This window comes from Trachypithecus francoisi, unplaced genomic scaffold (genome assembly GCF_009764315.1).
Source record: "Trachypithecus francoisi isolate TF-2019V2 unplaced genomic scaffold, Tfra_2.0 Lachesis_group9, whole genome shotgun sequence".
Lineage (NCBI taxonomy): Eukaryota > Metazoa > Chordata > Mammalia > Primates > Cercopithecidae > Trachypithecus > Trachypithecus francoisi.
This window is the reverse complement of record NW_022681474.1, coordinates 70,527,499-70,546,064: the sequence shown is the minus strand read 5'-3', so window position 1 is coordinate 70,546,064 and position 18,566 is coordinate 70,527,499. Positions and strand designations below refer to the sequence as shown.

Sequence of the window (18,566 nt, the reverse complement as noted above, 5' to 3'; positions counted from 1 at the left end):
CGAGACTCTGTCTCAAAAAAAAAAAAAAAAAAAACAAAAGAAGCTCCTAGGCTGGGTGCAGTGGCTCATGCCTGTAATCCCAACACTTTGGGAAGCCAAGGTGGGAGGATTGCTTGAGCCCAGGAGTTTGAGACTAGCCTAGGCAACATAGTGAGACCCCCATCTCTACAAAAAAATTAAAAATTATTTGGTCATGGTGGTGCACGCTTATTGTCCCATGCCACTGCATTCCAGTTTAGGCAAAAGGAAGAGACTCTCTCTCAAAAAAAAGAAAAGAAAAGAAAGAAATGCCTATCAACACATGCTTAATGCTATAAAATTTGTGAAACTATTATAGGGGAGTATGTTCTACTTTGGGGCTTCTTAACACTATTTTTAAGTAAAACTAACATCTGTGGCTTTTTCCCCCAGGAGATTGATGATTATATTGTACAAGCAAAGGAACGAGGCTATGAAACCATGGTAAATTTTGGACGGCAAGGTTTAAACCTTGCAGCTACTGCTGCTGTTACTGCAGCAGTAAAGGTAATTGTTCATTTACCTTTTTAATCCAGTATCACATTAAGTTAACAAATAAAGAAAAGTGACTTTTTATTTCAAACCATTATAAAATTGTGGCATTTTGCTATATGTTTATTTTTCTAATACTGGAAAACAAGTAAATAATTTTAAAGGTATTTTAATTTTATATTTTCTATACTTGATATTTTGAATCTCTTAATTGATCACAAAATGAGAGGTACTTAATAAATAATACATGCCTGAAAATGTCATGTAGTCATAATGTTCCCACTTAATGACCTTAAAGTAGTTTGAGTAAAGCACCTGAAGTAAAGATGACCATTGTTTCTTTCTCTGTCTTTGGTGTTCTTTCTCTCTCTTTTTTTCTGTCTCTTTCTCAATGGCAATATCTTGGTAGGATTTCTGGCTTACTTCTGCACCTCTACTTCAATCAATTTGAGGTAACTGATTATTCAAAATAAGGCATGAAAAAGTCTGTTCTTAAAACTTGATACTTAGCCAATTACTAATGTCATTTGTTATGTTTGCAAGCCAAGTTATCAAATGAATGTGTTCCGTAAAAATTTGCATTATGGTTTTGGATTTCTTTGCATGTTGTAATTTGTGTGGTTTATTTTAAATACTTTAGCATAATTGATTTTGGTGTGTTTGGTATGGAAAGAAAATAGCCTTCTGTGTTCCTTAGTTGCTTCATGTATAAAATGGGGGTAATAGGCCGGGCGCGATGGCTCAAGCCTGTAATCCCAGCACTTTGGGAGGCCGAGACGGGCGGATCACGAGGTCAGGAGATCGAGACCATCCTGGCTAACACGGTGAAACCCCGTCTCTACTAAAAAATACAAAAACTAGCCGGGCGAGGTAGCGGGCGCCTGTAGTCCCAGCTACTCCGGGAGGCTGAGGCAGGAGAATGGCATGAACCCGGGAGGCGGAGCTTGCAGTGAGCTGAGATCCGGCCACTGCACTCCAGCCTGGGCGACAGAGCAAGACTCCGTCTCAAAAAAAAAAAAAAAAAAAAAAAAAATGGGGGTAATATACCTGTGAGAATATATAAAAGCATAGTGCTTGCTTGCGTATAGTAGGAGCCCAATAAACATAAATATCATGTGTCTATCTCCATTCAAGATTCAAGTGAAAATTTAAGTTTTTTGCTATTAAATTAAATTGAGACTGAATAGTATTCTGCTTTCAAGTTAGTCTCTTTTAGTTATCTTGAACTAAAACAACAATGCTATGGAAATAAATATTCTAGTTAAGTGGTGATTTTATATAACTGTAATGGCGAAGGGATATGAAATGAGGGCACTTTCACTTTTCAGAGAGGTTTTTGGCTCAAGTATCAAACTGAATATAATGAATAAGAGGGAAAAATCAAATTAGCATTACATTGAGGGTTAAATGGAAATTTATTAACTGTGCAGCACTATACATGTAAGACAACTATATTATTAATGATTATTAATGATCAGCACTTTAATATAGCATAGTTTTCCTGTTATTTGGCTTTTAAAGGCTTTTTCTTTTATTAGGATAGGTTTATAAATGAATACAGAAATAGCAAAGTTTTCAGCTTAAAGGCCTACGTTTTATTTTAGAAGTTCATTTTGCTTTTTATTTCTTGCTTAGTGAGAATGCATTCCTGATTTCCATATCTGCTAAAGAAGATTATCCAGGAGATAATCCAGCCACTGGGAATTCTAAAAAGAGGGAATAGATGCAATTAACAAAGAAATAATACAATAATATTTCCCAGAACTGAAGGATATGAATCTTCAGATTGAAAGGACCCACCAAGTACTTAGCACAATGAATGAAAAGAATGACTGACTCTAAGTGAAGTCCTTGGGTATCCCAAAACACCAGTGATAAGGAAAGAATTCATAAAGATTCCAAATATAAAAAGCATGTCACATTTGGCCGGGCATGGTGGCTCACGCCTGTAATCCCAGCACTTTGGGAGGCCAAGGCGAGTGGATCACTTAAGGTCAGGAGTTCAAGACCAGCCTGGCCAACATGGTGAAACCCTGTCTCTACTAAAACTACAAAGATTAGCTGGGCATGGTGGCGGACGCCTGTAATCCCAGCTACTCAGGAGGCTGAGGCAGGAGAATTGCTTGAACCCGGGAGGCGGAGGCTGCAGTGAGCCGAGATCGCGCCACTACACTACAGCCTGGGTCACAGAGCAAGACTCCGTCTCAAAAAAAAAAGCATGCCACATTCAAATGATGTAGAATCAGAATGACATTAAATTTCTTTTTTTTTTTTTTTTTTTGAGACAGAGTCACGCTCCGTTGCCTGGGCTGGAGTGCAGTGGCCGGATCTCAGCTCACTGCAAGCTCCGCCTCCCGGGTTTACGCCATTCTCCTGCCTCAGCCTCCCGAGTAGCTGGGACTACAGGCGCCCGCCACCTCACCCGGCTAGTTTTTTTTTGTATTTTTTAGTAGAGACGGGGTTTCACCATGTTAGCCAGGATGGTCTCGATCTCCTGACCTCGTGATCCGCCCGTCTCGGCCTCCCAAAGTGCTGGGATTACAGGCTTGAGCCACCGCGCCCGGCCATGACATTAAATTTCTAAACAGTGACAAGGAAAGCTTGAAGACAGTAATACCATCCATGATACATCATGATTTTCACCCTCAAGTACTGTAACAGTCAAGCTCTCGGTTGTGTGAAATTTCTTAATTCTAAGCATGCAGAGTCACAAGATTTACCTCCTGGTTATCTTTTGTCAGGGCAGATTTGTTCACCAGAGCTAGGGAATGGTCCACAAAAAGGGAAACCCCTGGGATCTGGGAAACAAATTATTCAGCACAGAAAGGAGATGACAAAAATTCCAAGAGACCACCACACAGCAAGTCCAAAGTGCAGCCAGCCGAAACTGGATGTGGTAGATGAAAGATGCCAGGAGGGATGGCTCTGGTAGACCTACAAAGCCAAGAGGATCTTTCATGCTGCACAGAGATTATACTAAAACTGGTGAGAGGCCGGGCGTGGTGGCTCACACCTGTAATCCTAGCACTTTGGGAGGCCGAGGTAGATGGATCATCTGAGGTCAGGAGTTCAAGACCAGCCTGGCCAACATGGTGAATCCCCGTTTCTACTAAAAATACAAAAAAATTAGCTGGGCATGGAGAATTGCTTGAACCTGGGAGGTGGAGGTTGCAGTGAGCCAAGATCACACTATTGCACTCCAGCCTAGGTGACAAGAGTGAAACTCTGTCTCAAAAAATACTAATAATAAAATAAATAAATAATAAAACCAAGGAGAGGGCATGCTTCAACCAGATGACACATTGGCTCTAGGCCACTGGTGCCCATGCAGCTGCCCATGATCCCTGAGCACCATGAAAAAATATATTGGTGGCAATGTAAAGAGAAAGAAGGTAAGACAATGAAAAAGAAAAAAAAAGGCATGATCATTAACTCTGGCGGAAAAAAACAAAAGTTACATAAGAAAGGAAATAATGGAGTATGACTGCATTTACATTATAATAATGAACACAGACTAAGGATTTAACAACTGTGGTTTTGCCATATTGAGGGTATCAGGGAAAGAGAAGAAAAGTAGAAGAGAACTAAAATCCTCATCTGTTACAATAGGAAAGTAGAGGGTTTAAAGGGGCTGCATCAGCAGGGGATGAAGAGGAGAAGGGGACTAAGCTTGTTGCTTTTTGCTACAAAATTTAGCATTTTTCACTTTGCAAATCAAGTACATGTATTTATTTACACCCAATGAAGATGCTGTCTGCATTTTTCCTATTTAAAAGCATTCTTCAACGTGGTTCTGTGGAGAAAAACTGAAAATTAAATTTCAAGTTGAAAAATTATTTAGAGAACACATTTTAGAATATTGTCTTAAAAAACAAGCATACAAATCCCATTTTTCCTCCTCACTTTTAGCGTTTGCATATAATAATCTATTATTCTCCTATTTTGTGAGACACCTTTGTACATATTGTGACTATTTTGTGCGGTACTTGTTTTATTTTGACTTGTGTTTACTACTCCCACGTAGGGAATCAGCAGCGCCCACTGTATTATCTTATCCTCATTCCCTTCCCATTTATTTTTATCTTACACTTCGCCTCCATTGGTGTTTAGCATTCTACATATTATTTATTCAGCATCTGTTTATTTAATGCCTACTGCATAGTAGGTACTGGAAATGTAGCAATGAGCAAGATAGATACAGCCCTCACCTGCACAATCTACTGTCTGTCTGGAGCTAATGTCCATATTAGCTAGGGAATAGCCCACAAAAATTTTATTTCTGACTGAAAATTGTATTTCACCTCTGGTTGATAAGACCCCACCCATTACCCTTCATTATTAAAATAAGCATTATCTCATCATTACATTATTTCTGTAAAAATGCCATGAAAACAAAAATGTATCTATTTCATATATCTATTTTTCTGGCTCTCTTATGATTTATTGTTTCTTTTAATTTATATGTTTAACACCTTAAAATCAGCTGTCCACCCCAAAGGCAGTAATATTGATAAAAATCATCTAAGTCACTCCTGCAAAACAAATAGAAGCCCATATCCCTTAAATGAAATCGGATACTGGATTTGGAACTGTCCCCATTTGTTTGCAATGCTGTGATTCTTTTATCCATAACATCCCTGGATATGAGGTAACCTTCACTATTCTCATGAGTACAGGAATGTTGGAGATCCCATCCTGGAGTCTGTATTATTCACTAGAAATGGTCATTAAATATGCTGAACATAGCATAATGTTAACTCTATTTGCCTCAAGTTATACTGTACTTATTTTAAAGTACACGAAATTAGTTTCATCTCTGCAGATGTCAAACAAGGGCATTGTCATAGAAGAATCACTGAACCAGACACTTCATACCGAAGAGTAAATTGAAACTGAAATAGGAAATAGGTCAGGTTTAAGGAGAAGCTGCAAGAAAGCCAACAGTAAGATTTGAAAATTATTTAAAATTTTTACAATATATAGTTTGTTTAAAGTATCTTTGAGGCTAAATATTCTTGGACTCTTGGTGTGACCTTTGAAGAATGGGTAATAACCCTGACTAGGTTTCCCAGGTTGAACCACCTGAGCATGTTAAAGGTGAAAATAGGAATCTAATCAGAACATTTATTACACCGTAAAGCAATTTTCTGAAAATGTTACTGAGTTCTATGACCTCATTACCAGGCATCTGTTCGCAAGGTCACTGTACAAGTTTATTTTGGCTGAGCAAAGCATAAACATTTGAAGGACCTTCAAGGATTTTGCTGAGGATGTACAGCATTCCATAGCTTTCCACATGAGAAACGTAGGTGGTTTCGTGCAGATGAGCAACACTACTGCCAGATGAAGAAAAGTACTATCCGTTGTATTAACCATGTCTTTGAACTTCTCTGGCAGCCTTTTCTTGGTGAATTTCTTTAAAAGATACAAGAAATCAATTACCACAGACTTTTGAACTTTATAGGTAAAATTGTTGAAATCTAATTGACTTTAAATGATCCCGATTAGGTCAAAAATCCTAACATCTTACTGTCTTTTTTATGACTTTCTGTTTGTGAATGACTTTGAGAATATACAACTTAGTATTATACACTTAAAAAAAAAAAAAAAAGGAAAGAACCTTTGTCCAGACAATGGAAAAAGAAGGTTGTACTATTTTTCCTACAATCTAAGGAAGCAGATTGGTATAATAAAAAATTGAATGCTACAGCAATTGAGTTAATCTGGATTTTTTTTAGTGTTGATTCCGCTACAAATTAGCCATGAGATTTTGGACAAATCATCTGCATTGATCTAAGTATTAATTTTTCTCACTTGTAAAACGAAGCGGTGAAACATGATTTCTAAAACCCCTTATATCTCTAAAACAGTGGTTCTCAACTAGAGGCAATTTTGTGCCCCTGCCCTTACCATGGGACATTTTAGGTTGTCACCACTGAGAGGGGGCTGCTACTGGTATCTAGTCGGTAAAGAAAGGTCAGGGATGCTGCTTAATATTCTACAAAGCACAAGACGTTCCCCACAACAAAAAATTATCTAACGAAAAATAGCAAGAGTGTTAAGTTGAGAAACTGCTCTAAAAGTATGATGACTCAGAAAAAACTCAAGAGAATATATAAATATGTATAAGTAGTTTTAGTGATAGGTTAGAAATAATTTTTCCTTCCTTTTTAAAATTTTTCTCCATGTTATCGGTGGTCTTCAATAAATACGTATTGCTTTAATCTTAAACACACTAAAATATTATATTCACCTAATGCAAATGCAGTTAATTCCATTCTGGGCTTGATCAGATTAATTGCTGAATGTGCATAGGGAAATGAGATTTCCCTAAAAACTAGGAACTAACCTTATCTGCAATTATAATGTAACGTCAAGGATCAACAAGAAATAGAGCTTAGTGACTATTGTTTACTGAATAGTATAATAAGAATTATTCTGTAAAAGAATGTTTTGTGCTTGTAAGATTATAAAGCATTGCTGGTTATATGTTTTTGAATCTGTGATTTAAAATGTGAAGAAAATAAATTGAAGGTTTTATACAAAGGTGCTGATAAACATAATAAATTCTCCTTATTTAAAACAAAATATAGTAATGTTAATGTAGTGTTTAACCAGGAAATGAAGTATTTAAACAAAGACAGCATTATTTGAGTGTGAAGAAATTGGAATTACTCATACATGCAGGGTCCCTTTTTATGGATGCCAACCATGTGCTTAGATACTTGAGTAGACATTCAGATGTCCTAGTGCCCTTGGATGTAAATGAGCTTTCTGTGGAGCCAGTGTGGGGAGCTGCTTCTCAGCTGAAGAATCCCTTCCAGAGCCTGAGTGTGCTAGCTCTGGACCCAGCCCTCCTGCCCAGTCAGTCCCTGCAGTATTCTCAGTTTCTTACCGACGCATATTTGGGCCCATCTAAATCCAAACCCTGAGAATTCAGTGCCACCTGAAGTTCAGATGGTTCAGGAACAATTCTGCTCATGATAATCAGTTTCAATGTGTAAAATATTCTACAGAATACTTAATTACTTTGAGTTTTACATTTTCATCATAATCTCTGTTACTTTGTTAGGATCAATTTTAACATACACAGAATACAGACAATTCTGCAGAGAATAGGAACTAAAGTGCTGAGATATGGAATTATCCTGTGAATGGTAATCCTGCCTTTCCTCTTTATTGACTAAGACCACTGTTTCCATACAGCAGACTAGACTAGAACTTTTCTTCCTTCTTTCTTTCTTTCTTTTTCTCTTTCTTTCTTTCGTTCTCTCTCTTTCTTTCTTTCTCTCTCTCTTTCTCTCTCTCTTTCTTTCTTTCTGTCTGTCTTTCTTCTTTCCTTTTTTAGAAACAGGGTCTCGCTTTATCACCCAGACTGGAGTGCAGAGTTGTGATCACAGCTAACTAAGGCCTCAAACTCCTGGCCTCACGTGATCTTCCCACCTTGGCCTCCCGAAATGTTGGAATTGCAGGCGGGAGCCACTGCACCGGGTCCTTTTCTCTTTTTTCTTATACTTTTGTCTTAACATTATATAAATTAAATAGAAGAAAATAGATACACAAAGCATTATTTATTTAAACAAAACCAATACCTTTTAACATTGTTATTTACAAGTGACTGTAATGTTCTATTTGTGACCTGAAAAATAGACCATTTTTCTTTTACTGATGGGATTAAAGCATTAGATACAGGAAACATGGGTGAGAAATGGATCAGAAATTCTTATAGTATACCACATATTGACTAATTTTGTAATATTAAAGACAATATTTTAAAAAAGAAAAGAAGTCACCCATCCCATCTGCCTAAACATTGTACTGTTGTTAGTTTTGCGTTTTTCCCTGCCTACTTATAGCCATACTGCACACTTGCAACCATATTATGCATGTGATATAGAATTCTGGGGTAGAGGGAAGATGTCTCCACTTACCATTAATATAGCAAACATAGTTCCTTTATTACTGGAGTTTTTGTGTTGAAGATGTAAAAACTAGAAGGAATAAGGTGGCCTTCAGAAGTGATTACTTTATAATTATACCCACCCTTTAAACTGGTTACATTGGATACTTGTAATTTATATAATGTTTTCAAAGTCCACAATACTGCACCAATTTCTCTCTTATATTAGTTTTATTCTAGGCCCATAAAAAATATACAGTGGAAAGTCCAATTTTCCAAGGTGATAATGGCTGTTAAAGTGTTGGAGGTTCTCAAAGAGGGCTCATATTCTCTTTTTGCTTTTCCCTACAGTACCTGGCTTTCCTGAAAGCCTTGAAGAGGTTGATAATACTTGGGTATTGATAATGGTAGCATTGGTTACTCAAGAGCTAAATTTAAATCCAGCCTGTAGAGAGATCACCCAGATACCTCAAGGTTGGGCCTTGCCTCGCTCATGTTTAATCTAAACCTGAAGCAACCCTTGGTGGGTGGTGTAGTCTACCCATGGAGAAGCCTGTGGCCATACCTGTGGTTTGCTGCCGAACCTCTGCACAAAACCTACAGTGTTTACATTAAAACATGCTGCCATCTATGGAGAACTCTTTAACAGTCAAGAGTAATGAAAAAGAAGGGACATAAAAAAGTATTTAGTTTACTTATTACATGTTCAATATCAGTAGCATACCGGGAGAATAGAAGAAACCGAAGATTTGTCCCTCTCCTCTAGTGTCTTAAAAGTCTTGCTCTGGAGGCAAAATATACCTATCACAACAGTAGAAGTAACAGTATTGTGTGCATTCATTTGTGAGGTATATCCCAAGAGATTTGTTGATTATGCTTGTTAAACATACCAAAGTTTGGGGATGATACAATTATAAAACTAGACTGATTCTGTTACACTTTGAGTCATTTGTATCCTGAAATGTACCTTCTTGAGTGGGAGGGTTTGGGAATTATAGCCAGCCTTGGAAATTGCATGTGAATTGAGTAAAGGGTATCATGGACATGCATGTCATTTGTCATCTGTGTGGCAGTAGATAAAGAAATCAGGAATTGCTGAGAGAGGGCACATAACTACGAAGATGAAATAAAGAGAATGACATTTCTGAGAAACAAGGGATCTGTTTCAGATGAACACTGGTCACTTCCTTGTAGTATGTCTCTAGAGTCTTCTGTCATCTATTTGATAAGTAAATGATATCTAATAAGGAGGAAGCAAGTATAATAAATTAGACCATGCCACAAATGTTTTTTAAATGTGTGAAATCCAATTATTTTTATTGAGAATAAAGACCTTTAATGATTTCATATCACAATTCAAAAATATGGTAGAAATAAACAGCTCAAGTGGGACATGGAAATGGCATTTGGTTTTGACATAATGTATTATTAACCCAAAGTAACTGAATCAAGACTCATAAATTAAGACCTTTTCTTGAGTGTAAAATACAAGTTAATAGTAATGTCCAAATGTTTGTAGCACCTTTGACTTTGAAATTTAGAGATGAAGCATTATGGATTAGTTTCTATGGTAACACTGTAACTAGAGGAAATCATAAATTCATATGTGTGAAAAGAAGAAATAATAAGTATAAAAACCCCCTTAGAAGAATATTTTTAATCTAGCTATAAATAAGAAGTGACTCATCTATATGCTATGCAAATTTAAAGTAGGTAAATTTAGAATTTTTTTTCTTTTTTTGCTTTTACAAAGCTTTATACTTTAGGAGGGGAAGTGTAGTTATATATGAACAGTTCAGAAAATGTCTCTTTCAGAGCTGCCGTGGTGGAAATGTTCTGTATCTGCACCATCCAATACAGTAGCCACTAGCCACATGCAGCTATTGAACATTTGAAAAGTGGCTAGTGCAATTAAAAGAAGTGAACATTGTATTTTATTTAACTTTACTTAATTTCAATTTAAATACTCACCTGTGCCTTGTATCTGCCATATTGTTAAGGGAAAGGACTTAAAGTCAAATGTAGAGTAGTAGATATGTCTTGCCAGATAGTTAATTCACTAATTGACTGTCATTTTGTATTCAAGATTCTTTGGCTCTTACATGTTTCTAACTTGTTCTAGAAAGAGCCATTACCAGTCCTGACTTACCTTAGCTTTAAAACAATGTCATGTCTCTTTTACTTTAAAAAGTTGCCCTTGGCCGGGCGTAGTGGCTCACATCTATAATCTCAGCACTTTGGGAGGCCAAGGCAGGAGGATCCCCTGAGGTCAGGAGCTCAAGACCAGCCTGGCCAACATGACAAAACCCCATCTCTGTTAAAAATACAAAAATTAGCTGGATGTGGTGCCACATGCCTGTAATCCTAGCTACTCAGGAGGCTGAGGCAAGAGAAACGCTTGAACCTGGGAGGCAGAGGTTGCGGTTGCCAAGATTGTGCCACTGCACTCCAGCCTGGGCAACAGAGTGAGACTCTGTCTCTAAATAAATAAATTTTAATTAATTAATTAATTAATTAAAAGTTGCCCTAAATTTTAAAGTTTAAGCCCCAAAGTGCTAGTTTTAGGAGACAGCAACATTATAGATGCTATTTACTCTGAGGGTAAGCCCATCATACATCTTTTACATTTTAAAATTAAATATGATGCTGAAATGTTTGGGGTGAAATGTACTGATGTCTACAAGTTACTTTGAAATGCATGAAAAAATAAAATGAATTCATGGATGGATAGATGGTAGATATGTGAGAAAGGAGATACTGCAAAATGTAAACAATATTGGGTGTTCATTGTACAATTCTTTCAGCTTTTCTGAAGTTATCTTAATAAAATGTTCAGGGATAGTTAAATGTAAGCATACTAAATATTTTTAAAGTATTTTTTTCTTGGATCTATCACTTCTGTATTAAATAGAGCCAAGGAGCAATAACTGAACGTTTAAGAAGCTTCAGTATGCATGATTTAACAGCTATCCAAGGTGATGAGCCTGTGGGACAAAGACCATACCAACCTCTACCAGAAGCAAAAAAGAAAAGTAAACCAGCCCCTGGTGAATCAGAAGGTGTGCTTGTTTGTTTTAATATATGGTTCTTTTACATGGACACCGGGAGGGGAACAACACACACTGGGGCCTGTCGGGGTGGGAGACAAGGAGAGGAGGGAGAGCATTAGGACAAATACCTAATGCATGCGGGGCTTAAAACCTGGATGATGGGTTGATGGATGCAGCAAACCACCATGGCACATGTATACCTATGTAACAAACCTGCACATTCTGCACATGGATCCTGGAACTTACAGTAAAATTATATATAAAGTGTATATATATATATGATTCTTCCATAATTGGGCTTGTGGATACTAAAATGATACATGATAACTATCTGAATTTAGGTAGAAAAAATATACTTCTAAGCTTGTATTTTTTACTTTTACATTTAATCATAGTTCTTTTCCTCTGAATTTTTTCTAAATTAGTACTTGCTAGGCCAGGCGCAGTGGCTCAGGCTGGGTGCAGTGGCTCACACCATAAATCCCAGCGCTTTGGGAGGCTGAGGCGGGTGGATCACGAGGTTAGGAGTTCAAGACCAGCCTAGCTAACATGATGAAACTCCGTCTCTACTAACAATACAAAAAAAATTAGCTGGGCATGGTGGCACATGCCTGTGATCCCAGCTACTTGGGAGGCTGAGGCAGGAGAATTGCTTGAACCCTGGAGGTGGAGGTTGCAGTGAGCTGAGATGGTGCCACTGCACTCCAGCCTGGGCAACAGAGTGAGACTTTGGCTCGGGAAAAAAAAAAAAAAAGATTAGTACTTGCCTCTTGCTGATTCTGGAGATCATCTACCTAACAAAGTAGGCTTTTTTGCTGTCATTAATTTTTAGAAGCTGTAGGTGTGGTTACCAATACCTTCTTACCACCAGCACTAGTTCTAACCTGTAATAAATACTCTTTCTCCTCAAACTGTGCACTGACATCTAAGGAGTTTTATAGTTGAACACTCTTTACTGTAAGTGCTGTGAACAAATAAGGATATTGACTCACAGATTAAAAGTTTTAAGCACGTGATAAAAGATGACTCAATTTAAAAATAAGATTACTCCCATGGAAAATGTGTTGAAATTACATATTCTAGTTCAAGAGCTAACTTGTAGGCATATTCTAGTATACATTATGAACATGTCATAGTTAATATATTCTAAAACTTTAAAAAAACTATCATGATCTTAGAAACATACATATAAATTAGACACGGTTCCTTAGTCATTTTATGACATATAATAAGAAAGTTTGAATTCAAAAGTAAGGCTGAGAACTAAGATTTTCAAGACATTCCTTATTAATGTGTTAAGTCCATAAGGTACAGGGCTATTTGACTTTTTATTTAAAAAAGAAGTTTTCTTTTGAGAGAGATTGAAAATCATCTTTATAATTAAAACCAATTTGAAAAATTAAAAAAAAAAAAACTGTTCCTCCTTAAAAAGGAAAAATACCTCTGCAAAAACAATTTTTTTTTATTAGCCGAGCATGGTGGTACTCACCCAGCTACTTGGGAGGTAGATGGGAAAATCACTTGAGCCCAGAAGTCGAGGCTACAGTGAGCCATGATCACACCACTGCACTCCAGACTAGGTGATAGAGCAAGACCCTTTCTCAGGAAAAAAGAAAAAAAAAAAAGAATAAATAATGAGCTTTCTTCCAAGAATGAATACTTTTACAAAGTTTTGACTATTATCTAAGAGGTAGTGATCAAGCATTGGCCATTGATTAAGGTAGCGATGCCTTTGAGAGCAAGGAACCATCAGTCTTATTAGTACATTAATAATATAAAAGTAGTTCCTAACATAGACATTTCCTTTTTTTATTTATTTTTTTGTTTTTGTTTTTGTTGTTTATATATTTTGAAATAGGGTCTCACTCTGTCACTCAGGCTGGAGTGCAGTGGTACAATCTCTACTCATTGCAGCTTTGACCTCCCAGGTTCAAGTGATCCTGTCTCAGCCTCCCAAGAAGCTGGGACTACAGGTATGCACCACCATTCCCTGCTAATTTTTCCATTTTTTGTAGAGACGGGGCTTCACCATGTTATCCAGACTGGCCTCAAACTCCTGGGCTCAAGCAGTCTGCATGTCTCGGCCTCCCAGAGTGCTGGGTGGGATTGCAGGCATGTGCCACACCACCTGGCCTTGGCATTTCTTAATATGCATTTAAAATTAGGTGGTCAGGCGCAGTGGCTCACACCTGTAATGCCAGAGCTTTGGGAGGCCGAGGTGGGCAGATTCCCTGAGGTTAGGAGTTCGAGATCAGCCTGGTCAACATGGCGAAACCCTGTCTCCACCAAAAATACAAAAATTAGCCAGATGTGATTGTGTATGCCTGTAGTCCCAGCTATCCGGGAGGCTGAGGCAGGAGAATTGCTTGAACCCAGGAGACAAAGGTTGCTGTGAGCCGAGATCACGCCACTGCACTCCAGCCTGAGTGACAGAGAGAGAGACTCTTCCTCAAAAAAAAAAAAAAAAAATAGGTATATTGATTTTGATTATGGAGTCTGCTCTATGTATTATATTTTGCTGATTTAGACCAGATATCTTAGACCAGAGTCCTTTTTTAGCAGTTTATTCATAATCATACCCAAGGATTGGCTAAGAATTATGTTCTAATTAGGCAAATAAAAACAGGTTTATAAATATGAAAATTCATAATACTATTTTTATGGTGCTCACCTATCAATTTTTTTTTTTTTTTTTTTTTTAGACGGCATCAATCTCTGTCACCCAGGCTGGTGTGCAGTGGCACGATCTCGGCTCACTGCAACCTCCGCCTCCCAGGTTCATGAGATTCTCCTGCCTTAGCTTCCTGAGTATCTGGGATTACAGGTGTGTGCCACCACGCCTGGTTAATTTTTATATTTCTAGTAGAGACGGGGTTTCACCATGTTGGTCAGGCTGGTCTCGAACTCCTGACCTTGTGATCCGCCCACTTAAGCTTCCCAAAGTGCTGGGATTATGGGCATGAGCCATCGCGCCCGGCCACCTACCAAATTTTATATGTATGACTAAAATATTTTAAAATATTGACTTGCTGTTCTTAAATTTCAAATCATGAATTTAAGTTTTATAAAAATATGAAGTATGTGGTAGCAGTATGAGAAAGATAGTTGTTCAGTTATGAAAGGTACTTGTTCAGAGTTATAAACTCTGCGCAGTTTCCAGTTTTTCTACAGAATGGTATATATTCTGAGCCTTTCTTCCCTAAGGAAACACTTTCATCAAAACTTTCTTTCTTGACCATATTTTTAACAAAGCAGTATGGTTCTTGGACCAGAATAGGTGAAGAGAAGTTAATAATAGATCATCTAGATAGACACAAACCCAGGTGTACATGGAAATCTATCAGATGAGAAAGACAATCTTTCAAATTGGTGGAGGAAAGACAGATGATTTAATAAGTGATGCTAGGATAACTGTTAGACTGCTAGAAGATGGAGTAGAGAATGAAGTTATATCTCTGCCTCAAATCTTAGATCAAAATAAATTCTTAAAAGATTAAGATTTAAGTATAAAAAAATTAAACTAAATAGTAGGAAGTCCCTGTGAATTTTTTTATAATCTTAAGATAGATAAAATTTCTTAAGCATGATATCAAAACCAGAAATCATAATGGAATAGTTTTTGAGATTTTCCTACATAAAAATATATAAAATTATAATATGGGGGGAAACATAAAAAAGACAAACTACAAACTGTCAGAAATATTCCCATTATATGTTACAGGCAAAGGGTTCAGATTCAACAATCCAGTAACCCTCACAAACCAATTATTGTCAATGCTACCAAAGAATACAATTGGTCAAGAAATATATGAAAGAGATTCTCAACCTCAGATAATCAAAAAATAGTAATAATAATAATTTTCATTTGCCAGATTGGCAAAAAAAAAAAATGTTTTTAATTAACAGTGCTCTGTGTTGGGAACTGTTTCAGTTATCTAGTTATCTATTGCTGCATGATAAGCCACCCCAAAACAGCAGCTTGAAACAATCATGGTCATTTATTTTGCCCACAGATCTGGGGGTGACTTGACTTGGCAAAGCAATTCTTGCTCAGGGTCTCCTGCAGCTGTGGTCTGACAGCAGCTGGGCTAGAGTTATAATCTCAAAGAGAGCTCACACATCTGCTGTCTGAGCTGAAAAGAGTCAAGCAGCTGCTGGCTAGAATGGTTGGAGCCTCTCAGCCATCTCCCTCTATGTTCTCTCCATGTGGTCTCTAAGGGTGGTTGGATTTCTTACCTGGCAGCTGAAGCCTCCCGGGCCAGTGTGCCGAGAGAAACTTGCAGAAGTCCTAGAAGCAGCATCACTTCCGTCACATGTTTTGTGGCGATTTGTTGAGGCAAGTACAAAGGCCTCTGAAATGTTAAGGGAAGGGAAGAGGAATGTCAGAGAATCTGTAGACATGTTTTAAAACCACTACAGCAAGCCTGTTGAGAAGCACTCTTAGGCACTTTTTATGAGTTTAAAATGGAATAATCCTTTTGGATGACAATCTGGTAGTAATCATCATAATTTATTCCCTTTAGCTCAGCAAGAAGCTTTTAAGAATATGTCATAAGGAAATAATCAGACAAGTGTTCAAATATGCATGTACAACAATTGGTTCATCTCGTTGTTTATAACAACAAATATTGGAATGAACGAAATGCCTAGGAGAAATTATTAAGCAAAAGGTGGTTTATTAGCTGTGAAACATAACAATGTCAATCTATACTTAATGATATGAAAACATATCCAGATTGTAGGGAAAAAACAATAATAAGTAGATGATGAAATGGATTAATATACCTAATTTGTTTAATGTATATACATAAGAGAAAGTTTGGAAGGTATTACTAAAATGGTAACAGTGTTTAGCCCTCAGTAGTGAGCTTTTTCGTTTGTTGTTGTTTTTTAAATTAACCTATTAATCTTAAAATCAGAAGTAAATCAGCCATACTCTTCATTTAAAAACAATAAGTTATTCATTTTCAGGTTTTAAGTTAAGCAGAAAATGTATTTTATTTTTTTTAATATATTAATGGAGATGGGATCTCAGTATGTTGCCCAAGCTGGTCTCGAACTCCTCAGTTCAAGTGATCTTCCCACCTCTGCTTCCCAGAGTGCTAGGATTACAGGCATGAGTCACCAAGCCCAGCCAGAAAATGTATATTTTTAATGAAAATATTTGACTTGATTCTAGTGTCTCCACTCTCTTTGATTCAAGCATTGGTTAATAAATTGCTAAATTAAACTTTTTTTTTTTTTTTTTTTTGAGGTGGTGTCTCACTCTGTCACCCAGGCTGGAGTGCAGTGGCACGATCTCAGCTCACTGCAGCCTCCACCTCCCAGGTTCAAGCGATTCTCTGCCCCAGCCTCCCGAGTAGCTGGGATTACAGGCACGTGCCATCGCACCCAGCTAATTTTTGTATTTTTAAGTAGAGATGGGGTTTTGCCATATTGGCCAGGCTAGTCTCAAACTACTGGCCTCAAGTCATCCACCTGCCTCAGCCTCCCAAAGTGCTGGGATTACAGGCATGAGCCACCGCACCCAGCCTAAACTTGTTAATTTCATTTCCCAATAAATTCTAATTTTGGCTCCTTGCTCTGTACTCACTCTCTGTGGACTCTGTCATTTCTGACCTGCTATACTAAGTAACCTCCCCAGTTAGGCTTCCTGCTCTCAGCCTTATCCATTTCTGATTCATTTTCCAAAGTGCAAGAAGAATATTTTACACAACCCAAGTCTAATCATGTTACTCTTCTGCTTAAAACATTTCAGTACTCTCCCCAAGCCTCCAGAGGCTTCATTGCTCTCTGATGAAGTCCAAACTAGATAGCATGGTATATTAACTCCCCAGCCTTGTTCTCCCACTCCATCAAGTGCTAGTCATACAGAATCATGACTCTTTGAGGATTTAGCTTAACCACCACCTCCTACAAGGCCTTCTCTCATAACCCACCCTTTCCAACCCACCCCATGCTGATTACATTCTCTTACTGTATGCCCCCCCAGCACCTTGTCATTAGCTTATAGCATTTATTACAGTATCATAATGCCCATTACATTCTGTTTCCCCTATTGGACCCTAAATTTTTTGAGGGTAGAAAAAGACAGCTATTGGCCGGGCGCGGTGGTTCAAGCCTGTAATCCCAGCACTTTGGGAGGCCGAGACGGGCGGATCACGAGGTCAGGAGATCCAGACCACCCTGGCTAACACAGTGAAACCCCGTCTCTACTAAAAAATACAAAAAACTAGCCGGGCGAGGTGGCGGGCGCCTGTTGTCCCAGCTACTCCGGAGGCTGAGGCAGGAGAATGGCGTAAACCCGGGAGGCGGAGCTTGCAGTGAGCTGAGATCCGGCCACTGCACTCCAGCCTGGGCGACAGAGCGAGACTTCGTCTCAAAAAAAAAGAAAAGAAAAGAAAAAAAGAAAAAGACAGCTATGTCTTTTTCATCTTTGTATCCTCATAATTCAGCACACTGCCTTATTCATAATATAATTTTTAAAATACTTGGAGTAATGAATCAATCCATCACTTTTCCTGAAGCTGTAATTAGAAAGCTAATAAGATTTTTTTTTTAGCTGGAATTAGGAAAAAAGAAAAGAATAAGATGCATAATTAGCCTTTGAACAAAATTCCAATTCCTAACCATACAAAATAAGAGGCAATTAAAATAGCAAGGACTGTGTTTGTTGAACTGTGCTCTTATGCTACATTTGTGGCCTTAGAGAAATTATCACAGTTACTTCCTTTCTGACTTTTCCTTGATTCCTCATTCTGTTTTACCATATTGGGATCAGGAATACTATATAAGCAACATCAATAGAAAAAAAAAAAAAACTCTAGAAATGACAACCTAAACTTTAAACCTGGTTTGTTTTTCTTAATTATAAAATGAACATTTTTTAAAAATAAGAATTTGGCAAGTAAAAACAAAAAATGTAGAAATACCTAAAAGCTCACTTCCATGAGATATAATCGTTTCATTTATGTTTTTCCTTTGTTTGTTTCTATATGTACATTTTTTTTTCCACACTTAATATTACTTCAGGAGCTTTTTCCCGGGACCACTGACCCATCCCCTTTCTGGTCACACTGGCCTCCTTGCAGTTCTTCTAAGCAATC

At 37.6% G+C, this 18,566-nt stretch overlaps 1 protein-coding gene across 3 annotated transcripts in view; it reads left to right on the top strand.

Moving 5' to 3' along the window:
* REEP3 (receptor accessory protein 3) overlaps window positions 1-18,566 on the top strand; it is a 104,918-nt gene that overhangs the window by 81,650 nt on the left and 4,702 nt on the right. For all 3 annotated transcript variants that reach the window (XM_033208329.1, XM_033208330.1, XM_033208328.1), the window contains 2 exons: window positions 412-525; window positions 11,322-11,469. In XM_033208329.1, the coding sequence (XP_033064220.1) occupies window positions 412-525; window positions 11,322-11,469 (262 nt within the window). The remainder of the gene's footprint in view (window positions 1-411; window positions 526-11,321; window positions 11,470-18,566) is intronic.